Genomic DNA, 20172 nt, shown 5'->3' with positions numbered 1-20172 from the left:
TACAGTGTGTGTAGACATGATAGTAGCAGTTTACACTCACCAGCTCAGAGATAGAGAAGAGATCCTGCTCTCCTATGTGTACAGTGTGTGTAGACATCATAGCAGCAGTCTACACCCACCAGCTCAGATTTGAGAAGAGATCCTGCTCTCCTCTGTGTACAATGTATGGAGACATCATAGGAGCAGACTACACCCACCGGTTCAGAGATAGAGAAGAGATCCTGCTCTCCTATGTACATAGTGAATGGAAACATCATAGCAGCAGTCTACACCCACCAGCTCAGAGATAGAGAAGAGATCCTGCTCTCCTATGTGTACAGTGTATGGAGACATCATAGCAGCAGTCTACACCCACCAGCTCAGAGAGAAGAGATCCTGCTCTCCTATGTGAACAGTGTATGGAGTCATCATAGCAGCAGTCTACACCCACCAGCTCACAGATAGAGAAGAGATCCCGCTCTCCTATGTGTACAGCGTATGCAGACATCATAGTAGCAGTTTACACCTACTAGCTCAGAGATAGAGAAGAGATCCTGCTCTCCTATGTACATAGTGAAGGGAGACATCATAGCAGCAGTCTACACCCACCAGCTCAGAGAGAGAGAAGAGATCCCGCTCTCCTATGTGTACAGTGTATAGAGAAATCATAGCAGCAGTCTACACCCACCAGCTCAGAGATAGAAAAGAGATCCTGCTCTCCTATGTGTACAGTGCATGGAGACACCATAGCAGCAGTATACACTCACCAGCTCAGAGATAGAGAAGAGATCCTGCTCTCCTATGTGTATAGTGTACAGAGACATCATAGCAGCAGTCTACACCCACCAGCTCAGAGACAAAGAAGAGATCCTGCTCTCCTATGTGTACAGTGTATGGAGACATCATAGGAGCAGACTACACCCACCAGTTCAGAGATAGGAGAGCAGGATCTCTTCTCTATGTGTACAGTGTATGGAGACCTTATAGCAGCAGGCTACACCCACCAGCTCAGAGAGAGAGAGGAGATCCTGCTCCCCTATGTGTACAGTGTATAGAGACCTCATAGTAGCAGTCTACACCCAGCAGCTCAGAGATAGAGAAGAGATCCTGCTCCCCTATGTGTACAGTGTATGCAGACATCATAGTAGCAGTTTACACCCACCAGTTCAGAGATAGAGAAGAGATCCTGCTCTCCTATGTGTACAGTGTATGGAGACATCATAGCAGCAGTCTACACCCACCATTTGAGGGACTGAGAAGAGATCCTGCTCTCCTTTATGTACAGTGTATGGAGACATCATAGCAGCAGTCTATACCCACCAGCTCAGAGATAGAGAAGAGATTCTTCTCCCCTATGTGAGCAGTGTATAGAGAAATTATAGCAGCAGTCTTCACTCAACAGCTCAGAGAAGAGATCCTGCTCTCCTATATGTGCAGTGCATGGAGACATCATAGTAGCGGTCTACACCCACCAGCTCAGAGATAGAGAAGAGATCCTGCTCTCCTATGTGTACAGTGTATGGAGACATCATAGCAGCAGTCTACACCCACCAGCTCAGAGATAGAGAAGTTTACTCTCTTATGTGTACAGTGTGTGTAGACATCATAGTAGCAGTTTACACTCACCAGCTCAGAGATAGAGAGACCCTCTACTCCTATATGTGCAGTGTGTGGAGACATCATAGCAGTAGTCTATACCCACCCACTCAGAGATAGAGAAGAGATCCTGCTCTCCTATATGTGCAGTGCATAGAGACATCATAGTAGCGGTCTACACCCACCAGCTCAAAGATAGAGAAGAGATCCTGCTCTCCTTTGTGTGCAGTGTATGGAGACATCATAGCAGTAGTCTATACCCACCCGCTCAGAGATAGAGAAGAGATCCTGCTCTCCTATATGTGCAGTGCATAGAGACATCATAGTAGCGGTCTACACCCACCAGCTCAAAGATAGAGAAGAGATCCTGCTTGCCTATGTGTACAGTGTATGGAGACATCATAGCAGCCGTCTACACCCACCAGCTCGGAGATAGAGAAGAGATCCTGCTCTCCTATGTGTACAGTGTATGGAGACATCATAGCAGCAGTCTACACCCACCAGCTCAGATAGAGAAGAGATCCTGCTCTGCTATGTGTACAGTGTATAGAGAAATCATGTCAGCAGTTTACACCCACCAGCTCAGAGATAGAGAAGAGATCCTGCTCTCCTATGTGTATAGTGTACAGAGACATCATAGCAGCAGTCTACACCCACCAGCTCAGAGACAAAGAAGAGATTCTGCTCTCCTATGTGTACAGTGTATGGAGACATCATAGCAGCAGTGTATACCCACCAGCTCAGAGACAGAGAAGAGATCCTGCTCCCCTATGTGTACAGTGTATGGAGACATCATAGCAGTAGTCTACACCCACCAGCTCAGAGATAGAGAAGAAATCCTGCTCTCCTATGTGTGCAGTGTATGGAGACATCATAGCAGCAGTCTACACCCACCATCTGAGGGACAGAGAAGAGATCCTGCTCCCCTATGTGTACAGTGTATGGAGATATCATAGTAGCAGTCTACACCCAGCAGCTCAGAGACAGAGAAGAGATCCTGCTCTCCTATGTGTACAGTGTATGGAGACATCATAGCAGCAGTCTACACCCACCAGCTCAGAGATAGAGAAGAGATCCTGCTCTCCTATGTGTACAGTGTATGGAGACATCATAGCAGCAGTCTACACCCACCAGCTTAGAGATAGATAAGAGATCCTGCTCTCCTTTGTGTACAGTGTATGGAGACATCATAGCAGCAGTCTACACCCACCAGCTCAGAGACAGAGAAGAGATGCTGCTCTCCTATGTGTATAGTGTATGGAGACATCATAGCAACAGTCTACATGCACCAGCTCAGAGATAGAGAAGAGATCCTGCTCTCCTATGTGTACAGTGTATGGAGACATCATAGCAGCAGTCTACACCCACCATCTGAGGGACAGAGAAGAGATCCTGCTCTCCTATGTGTGCAGTGTATGGAGACATCATAGCAGCAGTCTACACCCACCAGCTCAGATAGAGAAGAGATCCTGCTCTGCTATGTGTACAGTTTGTGGAGACATCATAGCAGCAGTCTACACCCACCAGCTCAGACAGAGAGAAGAGATCCCGCTCTCCTGTGTGTACAGTGTATAGAGAAATCATGTCAGCAGTTTACACCCACCAGCTCAGAGATAGAGAAGAGATCCTGCTCTCCTATGTGTACAGTGTATGGAGACATCATAGCAGCAGTGTATACCCACCAGCTCAGAGATAGAGAAGAGATCCTGCTCCCCTATGTGTATAGTGTATGGAGACATCATAGCAGCAGTCTATACCCACCAGCTCAGAGATAGAGAAGAGATCCTGCTCCCCTATGTGTACAGTGTATGGAGACATCATAGCAGCAGTCTACACCCACCAGCTCAGAGATAGAGAAGAAATCCTGCTCTCCTATGTGTGCAGTGTATGGAGACATCATAGCAGCAGTCTACACCCACCATCTGAGGGACAGAGAAGAGATCCTGCTCCCCTATGTGTACAGTGTATGGAGATATCATAGTAGCAGTCTACACCCAGCAGCTCAGAGACAGAGAAGAGATCCTGCTCTCCTATGTGTACAGTGTATGGAGACATCATAGCAGCAGTCTACACCCACCAGCTTAGAGATAGATAAGAGATCCTGCTCTCCTATGTGTACAGTGTATGGAGACATCATAGCAGCAGTCTACACCCACCAGCTCAGAGACAGAGAAGAGATGCTGCTCTCCTATGTGTATAGTGTATGGAGACATCATAGCAACAGTCTACACGCACCAGCTCAGAGATAGAGAAGAGATCCTGCTCTCCTATGTGTACAGTGTATGGAGACATCATAGCAGCAGTCTACACCCACCAGCTCAGAGAGAGAGACGAGATCCTGCTCTCCTATGTGTACAGTGTATGGAGATATCATAGTAGCAGTCTACACCCAGCAGCTCAGAGACAGAGAAGAGATCCTGCTCTCCTATGTGTACAGTGTATGGAGACATCATAGCAGCAGTCTACACCCAGCAGCTCAGAGATAGAGAAGAGATCCTGCTCCCCTATGTGTACAGTGTATGGAGACATCATAGCAGCAGTCTACACCCACCAGCTCGGAGATAGAGAAGATATCCTGCTCTCCTATGTGTACAGTGTATGGAGACATAGCAGCAGTCTACACCCACCAGCTCAGAGAGAGACGAGATCCTGCTCTCCTATGTGTACAGTGTATGGAGACATCATAGTAGCAGTCTACACCCAGCAGCTCGGAGACAGAGAAGAGATCCTGCTCTCCTATGTGTACAGTGTATGGAGACATCATAGCAGCAGTCTACACCCACCAGCTCAGAGATAGAGAAGAGATCCTGCTTGCCTATGTGTACAGTGTATGGAGACATCATAGCAGCCGTCTACACCCACCAGCTCGGAGATAGAGAAGAGATCCTGCTCTCCTATGTGTACAGTGTATGGAGACATCATAGCAGCAGTCTACACCCACCAGCTCAAAGATGGAGAAGAGATCCTGCTTGCCTATGTGTACAGTGTATGGAGACATCATAGCAGCCGTCTACACCCACCAGCTCGGAGATAGAGAAGAGATCCTGCTCTCCTATGTGTACAGTGTATGGAGACATCATAGCAGCAGTCTACACCCACCAGCTCAGATAGAGAAGAGATCCTGCTCTGCTATGTGTACAGTTTGTGGAAACATCATAGCAGCAGTCTACACCCACCAGCTCAGACAGAGAGAAGAGATCCCGCTCTCCTATGTGTACAGTGTATAGAGAAATCATGGCAGCAGTTTACACCCACCAGCTCAGAGAGAGAGACGAGATCCTGCTCTCCTATGTGTACAGTGTATGGAGACATCATAGCAGCAGTCTACACCCACCAGCTCAGAGATAGAGAAGAGATCCTGCTCTCCTATGTGTACAGTGTATGGGGACATCATAGCAGTCTGCACCCTCCAGCTCAGAGATAGAGAAGAGATCCTGCTCTCCTACGTGTGCAGAGTATGGAGACATCATAGCAGCAGTTTACACCCACCCGCTCAGTGAAAGAGAAGAAATCCTGCTCTCCTATGTGTGCAGTGTATGGAGACATCATAGCAGCAGTCTACACCCACCAGCTCAGAGATAGAGAAGAGATCCTGCTCCCCTATGTGTATAGTGTATGGAGACATCATAGCAGCAGTCTACACCCACCAGCTCAGAGATAGAGAAGAAATCCTGCTCTCCTATGTGTGCAGTGTATAGAGACAACATAGCAGCAGTGTACACCCATCAGCTCAGAGACAGAGAAGAGATGCTGCTCTCCTATGTGTATAGTGTATGGAGACATCATAGCAGCAGTCTACACCCACCAGCTCAGAGATAGAGAAGAGATCCTGCTCTCCTATGTGTACAGTGTATGGAGACATCGCAGCAGTCTACACCCACCATCTGAGGGACAGAGAAGAGATCCTGCTCTCCTATGTGTACAGTGTATGAAGATATCATAGTAGTAGTCTACACCCAGCAACTCAGAGACAGAGAAGAGATCCTGCTCTCCTATGTGTATAGTGTATGGAGACATCATAGCAGCAGTCTACACCCACCAGCTCAGAGATAGAGAAGAGATCCTCCTCTCCTATGTGTACAGTGTATGGAGACATCATAGCAGCAGTCTACACCCACCAGCTTAGAGATAGATAAGAGATCCTGCTCTCCTTTGTGTACAGTGTATGGAGACATCTTAGCAGCAGTCTACACCCACCAGCTCAGAGATAGAGAAGAGATCCTGCTCTCCTATGTGTACAGTGTATGGAGACATCATAGCAGCAGTCTACACCCACCAGCTCAGAGATAGAGAAGAGATCCTGCTCTCCTATGTGTACAGTGTATGGAGACATCATAGCAGCAGTCTACACCCACCAGCTCAGAGATAGAGAAGAGATCCTGCTCTCCTATGTGTACAGTGTATGGAGACATCATAGCAGCAGTCTACACCCAACAGCTCAGAGATAGAGAAGAGATCTTGCTCTCCTATGTGTACAGTGTATGGAGACATCATAGCAGCAGTCTACACCCACCAGCTCAGAGATAGAGAAGAGATCCTGCTCTCCTATGTGTACAGTGTATAGAGACATCATAGCAGCTGTCTACACCCACCAGCTCAGAGAGATAGACAAGATCCTGCTCTCCTATGTGTACAGTGTATGGAGACATCATAGCAGCAGTCTACACCCACCAGCTCAGAGATAGAGAAGAGATCCTGCTCCCCTATGTGTACAGTGTATGGAGACATCATAGCAGCAGTCTACACCCACCAGCTCAGAGATAGAGAAGAGATCCTGCTGTCCTATGTGTACAGTGTATGGAGACATCATAGTAGCAGTCTACACCCACCAGCTCAGAGATAGAAGAGATCCTGCTCCCCTATGTGTACAGTGTATGGAGACATCATAGTAGCAGTCTACACCCACCAGCTCAGAGATAGAAGAGATCCTGCTCTCCTATGTGTGCAGTGTATGAAGACATCATAGCAGCAGTCTACACCCACCAGCTCAGAGATAGAGAAGAGATCCTGCTCTCCTATGTGTACAGTGTATGGAGACATCATAGCAGCAGTCTACACCCACCAGCTCAGAGATAGAGAAGAGATCCTGCTCTCCTATGTGTGCAGTGTATGGAGACATCATAGTAGCGGTCTACACCCACCAGCTCAGGGACAACTAAGCATTCGATAAACAGCCTGTTGAGGGGCAAAAACCTCATACACAGGTCATACAATGGTCAGATATACAGTAGTGTTATTCCTAATATATACAAATGTCTTCTTAGGATGAAAACGTTTTTAAGAAATTGGCGCATTTGTAATTGCCTCTAGAAATAGAACTGCAAATGCTATAAAACATGTTGATTTAACTTCCCAAAAAACGCAATAAAAGTGATGAAGTCATCGGTGCCCCTGAATGGTACTAATAGAAACTACATCCCGCCATGCAAAAAACAAGCCCCCTCACAGCTTCGCCCATGGAAAGAAAAAAAGCTCTGGGTCTGTGAATGCAGAAATGGAAAAAAATGTTTTTTCAAAACAAGGGTTTTTATTGTGCAAAAGTATAAAAGCCTAAAACTATATACAGGTGTAACGTACCTGACGCTATATACAGGTGTAACGTACCTGACGCTATATACAGGTGTAGCGTACCTGACGCTATATACAGGTGTAACGTACCTGACGCTATATACAGGTGTAACGTACCTGACGCTATATACAGGTGTAACGCACCTGACGCTATATACAGGTGTAACGCATCTCACGCTATATACAGGTGTAACGTACCTCACGCTATATACAGGTGTAACGTAACTGACGCTATATACCGGTGTAACGCACCTGACGCTATATACAGGTGTAACGTACCTGACGCTATATACAGGTGTAACGTAACTGACGCTATATACCGGTGTAACGCACCTGACGCTATATACAGGTGTAACGTACCTGACGCTATATACAGGTGTAACGTAACTGACGCTATATACAGGTGTAACGTACCTGACGCTATATACAGGTGTAGCGTACCTGACGCTATATACAGGTGTAACGTACCTGACGCTATATACAGGTGTAACGTACCTGACGCTATATACAGGTGTAACGCACCTGACGCTATATACAGGTGTAACGCATCTCACGCTATATACAGGTGTAACGTACCTCACGCTATATACAGGTGTAACGTAACTGACGCTATATACCGGTGTAACGCACCTGACGCTATATACAGGTGTAACGTACCTGACGCTATATACAGGTGTAACGTAACTGACGCTATATACAGGTGTAACGCACCTGACGCTATATACAGGTGTAACGCACCTGACGCTATATGCAGGTGTAACGTACCTGACGCTATATACAGGTGTAACGCACCTGACGCTATATGCAGGTGTAACGCACCTGACGCTATATGCAGGTGTAACGCACCTGACGCTATATGCAGGTGTAACGCACCTGACGCTATATGCAGGTGTAACGCACCTGACGCTATATGCAGGTGTAACGCACCTGACGCTATAGGCAGGTGTAACGCACCTGACGCTATATGCAGGTGTAACGTACCTGACGCTATATACAGGTGTAACGCACCTGACGCCATAGACAGGTGTAACGCACCTGACGCCATAGACAGGTGTAACGTACCTGACGCCATAGACAGGTGTAACGTACCTGACGCCATAGACAGGTGTAACGTACCTGACGCCATAGACAGGTGTAACGTACCTGACGCCATAGACAGGTGTAACGTACCTGACGCCATAGACAGGTGTAACGTACCTGACGCCATAGACAGGTGTAACGTACCTGACGCCATAGACAGGTGTAACGTACCTGACGCCATAGACAGGTATATGACAGTGAGGGTAGATATATATATACTCCTAATGGGTGAGGGGTGTTACTGACGATGTATGTGGAGTGAAGTTTCAGAAATGAATATGTTTATAATGTAACCTTTAGTTAAACACAATTGGTCATAAGTACTCCTCTGCGGCCCTCCGGGGGCCCCCGGCTCCTCTGCGGCCCTCCGGGGGCCCCCGGGCTCCTCTGCGGCCCTCCGGGGGCCCCCGGGCTCCTCTGCGGCCCTCCGGGGGCCCCCGGGCTCCTCTGCGGCCCTCCGGGGGCCCCCGGGCTCCACTGCGGCCCTCCGGGGGCCCCCGGGCTCCTCTGCGGCCCTCCGGGGCCCGGACTCTGGGTCATATGTCGCCGTCCTCTGTCAGTCTTTTTCCTTTCATGTACAAAGTGAATTACAGGAGCAGAAGGTCTGAGGTTTGAATTTCTGCTCTTATCTTTTCAGGCTGCTTTGATGATTTCTCTTATATGGAAATATTACTCGGAACCGGTGACTACGCTGCCCAGCAAATGGATCGCACCGTTGGAGCGCCTGGTAGCTTTTCCGACTGGAATTGCAGGTAACGGCTTCAGCCTCTCAGCCAAATATATAAAACATGTATTTGTTATTTTATTCAGTGCCATTTTATAGCTTATATGGAATTAGTTAAGTCATATTATACTGACCCTGAGTTACATGCTGTATTATACCCCAGAGCTGCACTCACTATTCTGCTGGTGGAGTCACTGTGTACATACATTACTTATCCTGTACTGATCCTGAGTTACATCCTGTATTATACTCCAGAGCTGCACTCACTATTCTGCTGGTGGAGTCACTGTGTACATACATTACTTATCCTGTACTGCTCCTGAGTTACATCCTGTATTATACCCCAGAGCTGCACTCACTATTCTGCTGGTGGAGTCACTGTGTACATACATTACTTATCCTGTACTGACCCTGAGTTACATCCTGTATTATACCCCAGAGCTGCACTCACTATTCTGCTGGTGGAGTCACTGTGTACATACATTACTTATCGTGTACTGATCCTGAGTTACATCCTGTATTATACCCCAGAGCTGCACTCACTATTCTGCTGGTGGAGTCACTGTGTACATACATTACTTATCCTGGACTGATCCTGAGTTACATCCTGTATTATCCTCCAGAGCTGCACTCACTATTCTGCTAGTGGAGTCACTGTGTACATACATTACTTATCCTGTACTGCTCCTGAGTTACATCCTGTATTATACCCCAGAGCTGCACTCACTATTCTGCTGGTGGAGTCACTGTGTACATACATTACTTATCCTGTACTGCTCCGGAGTTACATCCTGTATTATACTCCAGAGCTGCACTCACTATTCTGCTGGTGGAGTCACTGTGTACATGTATTACTTATCCTGTACAGCTCCTGAGTTACATCCTGTATTATACCCCAGAGCTGTACTCACTGTTCTGCTGGTGGAGTCACTGTGTACATACATTACTTATCCTGTACTGACCCTAAGTTACATCCTGTATTATACCCCAGAGCTGCACTCACTATTCTGCTGGTGGAGTCACTGTGTACATTTATTACTTATCCTGTACTGATCCTGAGTTACATCCTGTATTATACTCCAGAGCTGCACTCACTATTCTGCTGGTGGAGTCACTGTGTACATACATTACTTATCCTGTACTGCTCCTGAGTTACATCCTGTAATATACTCCAGAGCTGCACTCACTATTCTGCTGGTGGAGTCACTGTGTACATACATTACTTATCCTGTACTGCTCCAGAGTTCCATGCTGTATTATCCTCCAGAGCTGCACTCACTATTCTGCTGGTGGAGTCACTGTGTACATACATTACTTATCCTGTACTGATCCTGAGTTCCATGCTGTATTATACCCCAGAGCTGCACTAACTATTCTGCTGGTGGAGTCACTGTGTACATACATTACTTATCCTGTACTGATCCTGAGTTACATCCTGTATTATACTCCAGAGCTGCACTCACTGTTCTGCTGGTGGAGTCACTGTGTACATACATTACTTATTCTGTACTGACCCTAAGTTACATCCTGTATTATACCCCAGAGCTGCACTCACTATTCTGCTGGTGGAGTCACTGTGTACATACATTACTTATCCTGTACTGACCCTACGTTACATCCTGTATTATACCCCAGAGCTGCACTCACTATTCTGCTGGTGGAGTCACTGTGTACATACATTACTTATCCTGTACTGATCCTGAGTTACATCCTGTATTATACCCCAGAGCTGCACTGACTATTCTGCTGGTGGAGTCACTGTGTACATACATTACTTATCCTGTACTGATCCTGAGTTACATGCTGTATTATACCCCAGAGCTGCACTCACTATTCTGCTGGTGGAGTCACTGTGTACATACATTACTTATCCTGTACTGATCCTGAGTTACATCCTGTATTATACTCCAGAGCTGCACTCACTATTCTGCTGGTGGAGTCACTGTGAACATACATTACTTATTCTGTACTGCTCCTGAGTTACATCCTGTATTATCCTCCAGAGCTGCACTCACTGTTCTGCTGGTGGAGTCACTGTGTACATACATTACTTATCCTGTACTGCTCCTGAGTTACATGCTGTATTATACCCCAGAGCTGCACTCACTATTCTGCTGGTGGAGTCACTGTGTACATACATTACTTATCCTGTACTGCTCCTGAGTTACATCCTGTATTATACCCCAGAGCCGCACTCACTATTCTGCTGGTGGAGTCACCGTGTACATGCATTACTTATCCTGTACTGACCCTGAGTTACATCCTGTATTATACTCCAGAGCTGCACTCACTATTCTGCTGCTGGAGTCACTGTGTACATACATTACTTATCCTGTACTGCTCCTGAGTTACATCCTGTATTATACCCCAGAGCTGCACTCACTATTCTGCTGGTGGAGTCACTGTGTACATGCATTACTTATCCTGTACAGACCCTGAGTTACATCCTGTATTATACTCCAGAGCTGCACTCACTATTCTGCTGCTGGAGTCACTGTGTACATACATTACTTATCCTGTACTGACCCTGAGTTACATCCTGTATTATACCCCAGAGCCGCACTCACTATTCTGCTGGTGGAGTCACCGTGTACATGCATTACTTATCCTGTACTGACCCTGAGTTACATCCTGTATTATACTCTAGAGCTGCACTCACTATTCTGCTGGTGGAGTCACCGTGTACATGCATTACTTATCCTGTACTGACCCTGAGTTACATCCTGTATTATACTCCAGAGCTGCACTCACTATTCTGCTGGTGGAGTCACTGTGTACATACATTACGTATCCTGTACTGCTCCAGGGTTACATCCTGTATTATACCCCAGAGCTGCACTCACTATTCTGCTGGTGGAGTCACTGTATACATACATTACTTATCCTGTACTGATCCTGAGTTACATCCTGTAGATCTTTCATTAGAAAAGTATAAAACACAACCAAACATTAACAATAGCACAACTGTATACAACAAGATGAGGCCCTCCCCCCCCCCCTCCGGTCCATGACCCATCACTTTATACCCATTCCCCCTCCCCCCACTGTACACTCACACAGCCACTCATACTCAATATCTAACAAAAATACTTAAAAGAGCATATCACTACAGAAAACTAGAACTACAGGTCCAGCCGAACCCCCTGAAACCACAGAAATAAAATGAAATAGCGTTAAACAATAACATAAATAACTAACCAAACCATCCTAACATAAAGACTGAGCCAACCGGCATATAACCAAACCATCCTAACATAAAGACTGAGCCAACCGGCATATAACCAAACCATCCTAACATAAAGACTGAGCCAACCGGCATATAACCAAACCATCCTAACATAAAGACTGAGCCAACCGGCATATAACCAAACCATCCTAACATAAAGACTGAGCCAACCGGCATATAACCAAACCATCCTAACATAAAGACTGAGCCAACCGGCATATAACCAAACCATCCTAACATAGAGACTGAGCCAACCGGCATATAACCAAACCATCCTAACATAAAGACTGAGCCAACCGGCATATAACCAAACCATCCTAACATAGAGACTGAACCAACCGGCATATAACCAAACCATACTAACATAGAGACTGAGCCAACCGGCATATAACCAAACCATCCTAACATAGAGACTGAGCCAACCGGCATATAACCAAACCATCCTAACATAGAGACTGAGCCAACCGGCATATAACCAAACCATACTAACATAGAGACTGAACCAACCGGCATATAACCAAACCATCCTAACATAGAGACTGAACCAACCGGCATATAACCAAACCATCCTAACATAGAGACTGAGCCAACCGGCATATAACCAAACCATCCTAACATAGAGACTGAGCCAACCGGCATATAACCAAACCATCCTAACATAGAGACTGAACCAACCGGCATATAACCAAACCATACTAACATAGAGACTGAACCAACCGGCATATAACCAAACCATACTAACATAGAGACTGAACCAACCGGCATATAACCAAACCATACTAACATAGAGACTGAACCAACCGGCATATAACCAAACCATCCTAACATAAAGACTGAGCCAACCGGCATATAACCAAACCATCCTAACATAAAGACTGAGCCAACCGGCATATAACCAAACCATCCTAACATAGAGACTGAGCCAACCGGCATATAACCAAACCATCCTAACATAGAGACTGAGCCAACCGGCATATAACCAAACCATACTAACATAGAGACTGAACCAACCGGCATATAACCAAACCATACTAACATAGAGACTGAACCAACCGGCATATAACCAAACCATACTAACATAGAGACTGAACCAACCGGCATATAACCAAACCATCCTAACATAAAGACTGAGCCAACCGGCATATAACCAAACCATCCTAACATAAAGACTGAGCCAACCGGCATATAACCAAACCATCCTAACATAGAGACTGAGCCAACCGGCATATAACCAAACCATACTAACATAGAGACTGAACCAACCGGCATATAACCAAACCATCCTAACATAAAGACTGAGCCAACCGGCATATAACCAAACCATCCTAACATAAAGACTGAGCCAACCGGCATATAACCAAACCATCCTAACATAGAGACTGAGCCAACCGGCATATAACCAAACCATCCTAACATAGAGACTGAGCCAACCGGCATATAACCAAACCATACTAACATAGAGACTGAACCAACCGGCATATAACCAAACCATACTAACATAGAGACTGAACCAACCGGCATATAACCAAACCATACTAACATAGAGACTGAACCAACCGGCATATAACCAAACCATCCTAACATAAAGACTGAGCCAACCGGCATATAACCAAACCATCCTAACATAAAGACTGAGCCAACCGGCATATAACCAAACCATCCTAACATAGAGACTGAGCCAACCGGCATATAACCAAACCATCCTAACATAGAGACTGAGCCAACCGGCATATAACCAAACCATACTAACATAGAGACTGAACCAACCGGCATATAACCAAACCATACTAACATAGAGACTGAACCAACCGGCATATAACCAAACCATACTAACATAGAGACTGAACCAACCGGCATATAACCAAACCATCCTAACATAAAGACTGAGCCAACCGGCATATAACCAAACCATCCTAACATAAAGACTGAGCCAACCGGCATATAACGAAACCATCCTAACATAGAGACTGAGCCAACCGGCATATAACCAAACCATCCTAACATAGAGACTGAGCCAACCGGCATATAACCAAACCATCCTAACATAAAGACTGAGCCAACCGGCATATAACCAAACCATCCTAACATAGAGACTGAGCCAACCGGCATATAACCAAACCATCCTAACATAGAGACTGAGCCAACCGGCATATAACCAAACCATCCTAACATAAAGACTGAGCCAACCGGCATATAACCAAACCATCCTAACATAAAGACTGAGCCAACCGGCATATAACCAAACCATCCTAACATAAAGACTGAGCCAACTGGCATATAACCAAACCATCCTAACATAGAGACTGAGCCAACCGGCATATAACCAAACCATCCTAACATAAAGACTGAGCCAACCGGCATATAACCAAACTATCCTAACATAGAGACTGAGCCAACCGGCATATAACCAAACCATCCTAACATAAAGACTGAGCCAACCGGCATATAACCAAACCATCCTAACATAAAGACTGAGCCAACCGGCATATAACCAAACCATCCTAACATAAAGACTGAGCCCACCGGCATATAACCAAACCATCCTAACATAGAGACTGAGCCAACCGACATATAACCAAACCATCCTAACATAAAGACTGAGCCAACCGGCATATAACCAAACCATCCTAACATAAAGACTGAGCCAACCGGCATATAACCAAACCATCCTAGCATAAAGACTGAGCCAACCGGCATATAACCAAACCATCCTAACATAAAGACTGAGCCAACCGGCATATAACCAAACCATCCTAACATAAAGACTGAGCCAACCGGCATATAACCAAACCATCCTAACATAAAGACTGAGCCAACCGGCATATAACCAAACCATCCTAACATAAAGACTGAGCCAACCGGCATATAACCAAACCATCCTAACATAAAGACTGAGCCAACCGGCATATAACCAAACCATCCTAACATAAAGACTGAGCCAACCGGCATATAACCAAACCATCCTAACATAGAGACTGAGCCAACCGGCATATAACCAAACCATCCTAACATAAAGACTGAGCCAACCGGCATATAACCAAACGCCTTTTTTTTGGGGGGGGGGGGGGGTCCCCAGTGCAGCTTGGGGGCCATGCCTGCTCCACCAGTCCGTGCCCAGAGTTCAAAGTTCAGGACGTGCCAAGCCACACCAGGGTTTTTTTTTTAAATATACATTATACCACAATACCTCACTGTGCCCGCGGCAGCCTGGGGGCCATGCCCACTCCACCAGTCCGTGCCCAGAGTTCAATGTTCGGGACGTGCCAGGCTACGGCTCAAGGCGTGAACCCCACTCCCCCCAACTCCCCACCCAACCTACCTACCACCCAAAATGTGAATATATACAATATATACAAAACCATAATAGAGTCCAATATCAACATACATAATATATACTATATACATAACCCGAAAGCCTAAGGTCGGCTCTCCTGCAGCCCTACTTTACTCCATCTTGCCCAAATCAAAACAAAAAGCTTCATGGTGCCCTCACAGCCCCCCACCGGGATTGGAGGTGATAAGCCGGGCACAGACATCACAATGTTCTATCCCTTGAATTTAAAAAAAGGTTTCCCTATTCTCTCCCTAATTTGCCCTAGACTGTCCTTAGTCTGCCCCTCAGTCTGACCCTTCATGGAAAACCTGTCCCTGCCCTATCCCTCCTCTCTCCCTATCCTGTCCCTATTCTCTCCCTACTCTGCCCCTAGAAAATTAAGAAAACACTGTCCCTAACGAAATACAAGCCCTCTCCATAGGAGAGAAGCCTTAGATGTGCCCAGCCTCTCATACTCCAAAGTACGTACCTTCACCAGGTCACCCAGGATGTTCCTACAGACCGTATCCACGGGGAGGACTTTCAGTTCCATCGAGATTAAACACCGTGCACTCCAGATGTGGAACCTGACCACTAGGCTAACTAGGAATAAAGTGCAGCGGTCCCTGCCACCAAGACCTCTGAAGGCTCCATAAGCCCACTCCGCATAGGAGAGGTGTGCCAGCTGACGCCAGCCTATGGAGACCCCTACCCGTTGGTAAACCTCTGTATTAAAGGGGCACTGAAGCAGGAAATGCTCCATGCTTTCCAGCACGTCGCTGCACTCCTGACGGGGGCAACCCCTGTCAATCAGAGGCCTGCTCTTCAAGTTACCCCTTACATACAGTCTCCCGTGAAAGCAGCACCAAGCCAAGTCCCAAAACTTGAAGGGGACCCGGGTTGAACTCAGTAAACATAACCCTCCCTCCAGGTCCCGACTTGGGCAGTCCTTGAGCGCCAGGGGCTTCTGGAAATGGGTCAACAGGACTCTTTCGTCGATGAGCCTCCTCGTAAGAGTCCTGATCTCCCACATCCCCAGACCCCACCGGCGTATCACCTTCAGAACCAAGGTAGCGTAAGCCGGGAGATATCCATGCTGCGTGCGAAGGTCCTTTACTCGCCCTCCTGTCTCCCATTCCTGGAAGAAGGGCTGAAACCATCCCCTGCAGGAGTAGACCCACGGAGGAGCCCTCTCTTGCCAGAGGTTGCCTATGTTGATCTTAAAAAAGGTGTCTACAAGAAACACCACGGGGTTGACCATAGATAACCCCCCTAGTCTCCTCGTGCGGTATGTAACATCTCTCGTGATCAGGTTCAACCTGTTCCCCCACAACATTAGGAAGAACAGGTTGTAGACCCGGGTCCAGAGAGGCTCTGGCAAAATGCATACGCTGCCCAGGTAGATGAATAAAGGGAGCAGGTATGTTTTGATCAGGCTAACTCTTTACCGAAGGGTTAAAGACCAACCCTTCCACTGATTAACCTAGTGAGTGGCACCGTCTAGCCTGTCTACCCAATTTTGCATGGGGTAATCCCCCTGGCCGAATTTGATGCCAAGAACTTTTGCAGATGTCTGGGGCACCGGAAGAGTGTCCGGGAGATCAAACACAGGATCCCCCCTACCTAACCAGAGACTTTCGCACTTATCCCAGTTGATCCTGGACCCAGATGCCTCTGAGTAGCCATCCACCTCCGACACCACAAACTCCACCTCCTCCCTTGAGGATACGAAGAGCGTGACATCATCGGCGTATGCCACTGCCCTCAGGGTAGCCTCCGGCACCGCCCGGTCCATCCCGACCCCTGCTATAGGTCCACGATCAACCCTCCTGAGGAAGGGATCTATCGCAAACACATACAACAGGGGACTTAGAGGACAGCCCTGACGGACACCGGACCCCACCTCGAAAGGGCGGCCCAGCCAACCGTTCACCAGCGGGAAAGTCTCAGCCCCTGCATACAATGTTCGCAGCCAATCAACAAACCCCACTGGCAGGCCGTATCTCAGAAGGACTGACCAGAGGTACTCGTGATTAACCCGATCAAACGCTTTGGCCTGATCCAAGGACAGCAAGTACCCCTCCCAGTGACCAGCCCTACCCTGCTCCACTGCCTCTCGGACACCGAGAACAGCGCTAAAGGTGCTACGGCCTGGAACAGAGCAATGCTGGGCCCCCGAGAGGAGCCGGGGTGCAAACTTGACCAACCGATTAAACAGCACTTTTGCCAGAACCTTCCTGTCCGTATTGAGAAGCGCTATGGGACGCCAGTTCTCAATACGGCTTGAGTCTTTACCCTTTGACAGAAGGATCAAAGCTGACCTCCTCATTGACTTTGGCAGAGTGCCCGAGGAAAGACACTCATTTAATACCTCAGTCAAGAGGGGACTCAAGAGGTCCTTGAAGGTCTTATAATACTCGGACGTTAGTCCATCCGGTCCTGGCGATTTTTTGAGCCGAAGCCCATCAATCGCCAGTTTAACTTCCTCTATTCTGATCTCTCCTGTCAAAACATCAAGAGAGGTGTCTACCCCCGTCTCAGGGACAGTTTCAGCCAGGAAAGCCGACATCACTTCCGAATCTAGATCCCTCTTTCCCAAGAGTTGCGAGTAGTAGGATCTGATGACCTCCAGAATCCCTGATCTGGATCGATTCAGGGATCCTGTACTATCGATCAGTCCAGTGACCACTTTACTATTCACTGACATCCTACAGTTTCTGTAAGGGTCGGGCGAGCGGTACTTCCCGAAATCCCTTTCAAAAACCAAGGATGCGTGTCTATCGTACTGGCACTTCTTGAGCAAAGATTTCACTCTGGAGATCTCCTCGCGGCTACCTCCAGTCGAAACGAGATGTTCGAGTTTCCTCCTCAGGCCGTTGTACAGGCGGTACCTGTCCAGGCATCTGAGGTTGGAGAGCTCTCGGAAGAACCTCGCCGCTCTCCTTTTGAACATCTCCCACCACTCTGACTTACTGCTACAGAGATCCAGTAATGGTACCTGGCTCTGCAGAAAATCCTCAAAGGACTGTCTTATCTCTGCTTCCTCCAGGAGTGATGAATTCAGTCTCCAAAAACCTCTGCCCATCCGGGGGGTCTCTGCAACATTCAGAGAAAACAATATTAGACAGTGGTCGGAGAATTCCACCTCAACAACGGACACTGGTGAAGAGATGGCTTCCTCCTTCAAATAAAACCTGTCTATTCTAGACCTGCTCTGACCCCTATAAAAGGTGAACCCCTCATGGCCTGGGGTGTGCCGGATGTGGACATCCACCAGGCGAGCCTCACTAGCTACACTATTAAGTGTGACGCCATCAAAAGTCAACCGCCTGTCTCCAGAGCCTCCCCTATCGCGGGCTCTTGTGACTGCATTAAAGTCACCTCCAAAGACAACTTGGCGGCTGGTAAAAAGGTAGGGCTTGATCCTCATAAAGAGACTCTTCCTGTCCTTTTTTGACTGGGGACCACAGATGTTGACAAGTCTTAATTCTTGTCCCTTCATGAGGACATCTAAGATCAGGCACCTTCCCATTTCTAATTCAATAACTCGTCAGCATTCGACCGCTGCGGTAAAAAGGGCCGCCACTCCACTATACGGCTCGGCCGCAAGAGACCAGTAGGAAGGGCCTGACCTCCACTCCCTTTTTGCCTTATGTATGGCTGCCAAATCAGACAGCCTGGTCTCCTGCAAAATTAAAATGTCGGCTTCAACGCGGCCGAGAAAATCAAAGGCCGCAAATCTAGCCGTATCCGACTTAATGCTGGCAACGTTAATTGATGCCAGAGTCAGCGGAGTGGGTGCCGCCATCATGAGTGATTAAATTAGATCGGGGTCAGAGGAAAGCCCCTTGCCTCTTTTTTTGGACAGAGATGTGTCCATAGCAGGGGATCCTCTGACCCCGTCATCCTTGTTTCCAGGTTCCAGAGTAGCCTCCACCCCGGAAGGAACTATGCCTTCACGAGGTGGAGACTCAGCGCCCCCTGTTGACCCTTCCTTTGCCCTAGGAACCTTACCCTCCGCCTCCCCCTCAGAAGAGGAGGAAGAGATGTCTCGGAGGGCTCGGAACCTATTGGAGAGTCCAACTGGAGGTGAGCAGGCTTTTCCTTCCAGTACTTGGTCCGGGGTGGAAGAAGATCTTGAATCCCCCCTTCGTTTTCTCCTTGTGGCACCTAGCTTACGCCGTTTCTCTAACCACCTCTTGCCTTCCCCATCCACACTCTCATAGTGGGAGGAATCTGCAGAGTTGGTCTCCTCCCTCTGGATCCTCCTGTCCTCCTCATCTAAATCGCTGTCCCTCAAAGCCTCAGCCGCGAGATTTGCTTCTGGAACAGGGGCCACCATCGACCCACCTGCTGTGGGCGCTCCTGTCAGCTCCCTGCTCCGTCTGCGTTTCTCTTGACGCCTCTGCTCAGCAGGTGTCTTTTGCCGATTCTTCCCTGGCTCCTGAGCTCCCCCACCTCTGCTGGTCCCCTCACCCCCGGAGGCCACATCATGACCCCCATCCGTAGGTGCTGAGACCGCATTGGCAAAGGAGTGCGAGCAGCGACTAAATGGGTGACCGAGGTCACCACACAGGTTACACCTAATCTCCGCACAGGAGGCGGCTAGATGACCCAGACCCCCACACAGAGCACACGTCAAGGTCTTACAAGCGGCGCTCAAGTGTGAGGGGTCGCCGCACCTGT

The 20172-nt window shown here is 47.7% G+C and overlaps 1 protein-coding gene across 1 annotated transcript in view; it reads left to right on the top strand.

Annotated features, from left to right (window-relative positions):
* The window catches only part of GET1 (guided entry of tail-anchored proteins factor 1), a 112219-nt gene that overhangs the window by 80830 nt on the left and 11217 nt on the right, over positions 1 to 20172 (top strand). Inside the window, exon 4 of the mRNA XM_066598954.1 lies at positions 8861 to 8975. Within this exon, the coding sequence (XP_066455051.1) occupies positions 8861 to 8975 (115 nt within the window). The remainder of the gene's footprint in view (positions 1 to 8860; positions 8976 to 20172) is intronic.

This window comes from Eleutherodactylus coqui, chromosome 4 (assembly GCF_035609145.1).
Source record: "Eleutherodactylus coqui strain aEleCoq1 chromosome 4, aEleCoq1.hap1, whole genome shotgun sequence".
In the NCBI taxonomy this organism is placed as follows: Eukaryota; Metazoa; Chordata; class Amphibia; order Anura; family Eleutherodactylidae; genus Eleutherodactylus; species Eleutherodactylus coqui.
This window is presented reverse-complemented; position numbering and strand designations above follow the sequence as displayed.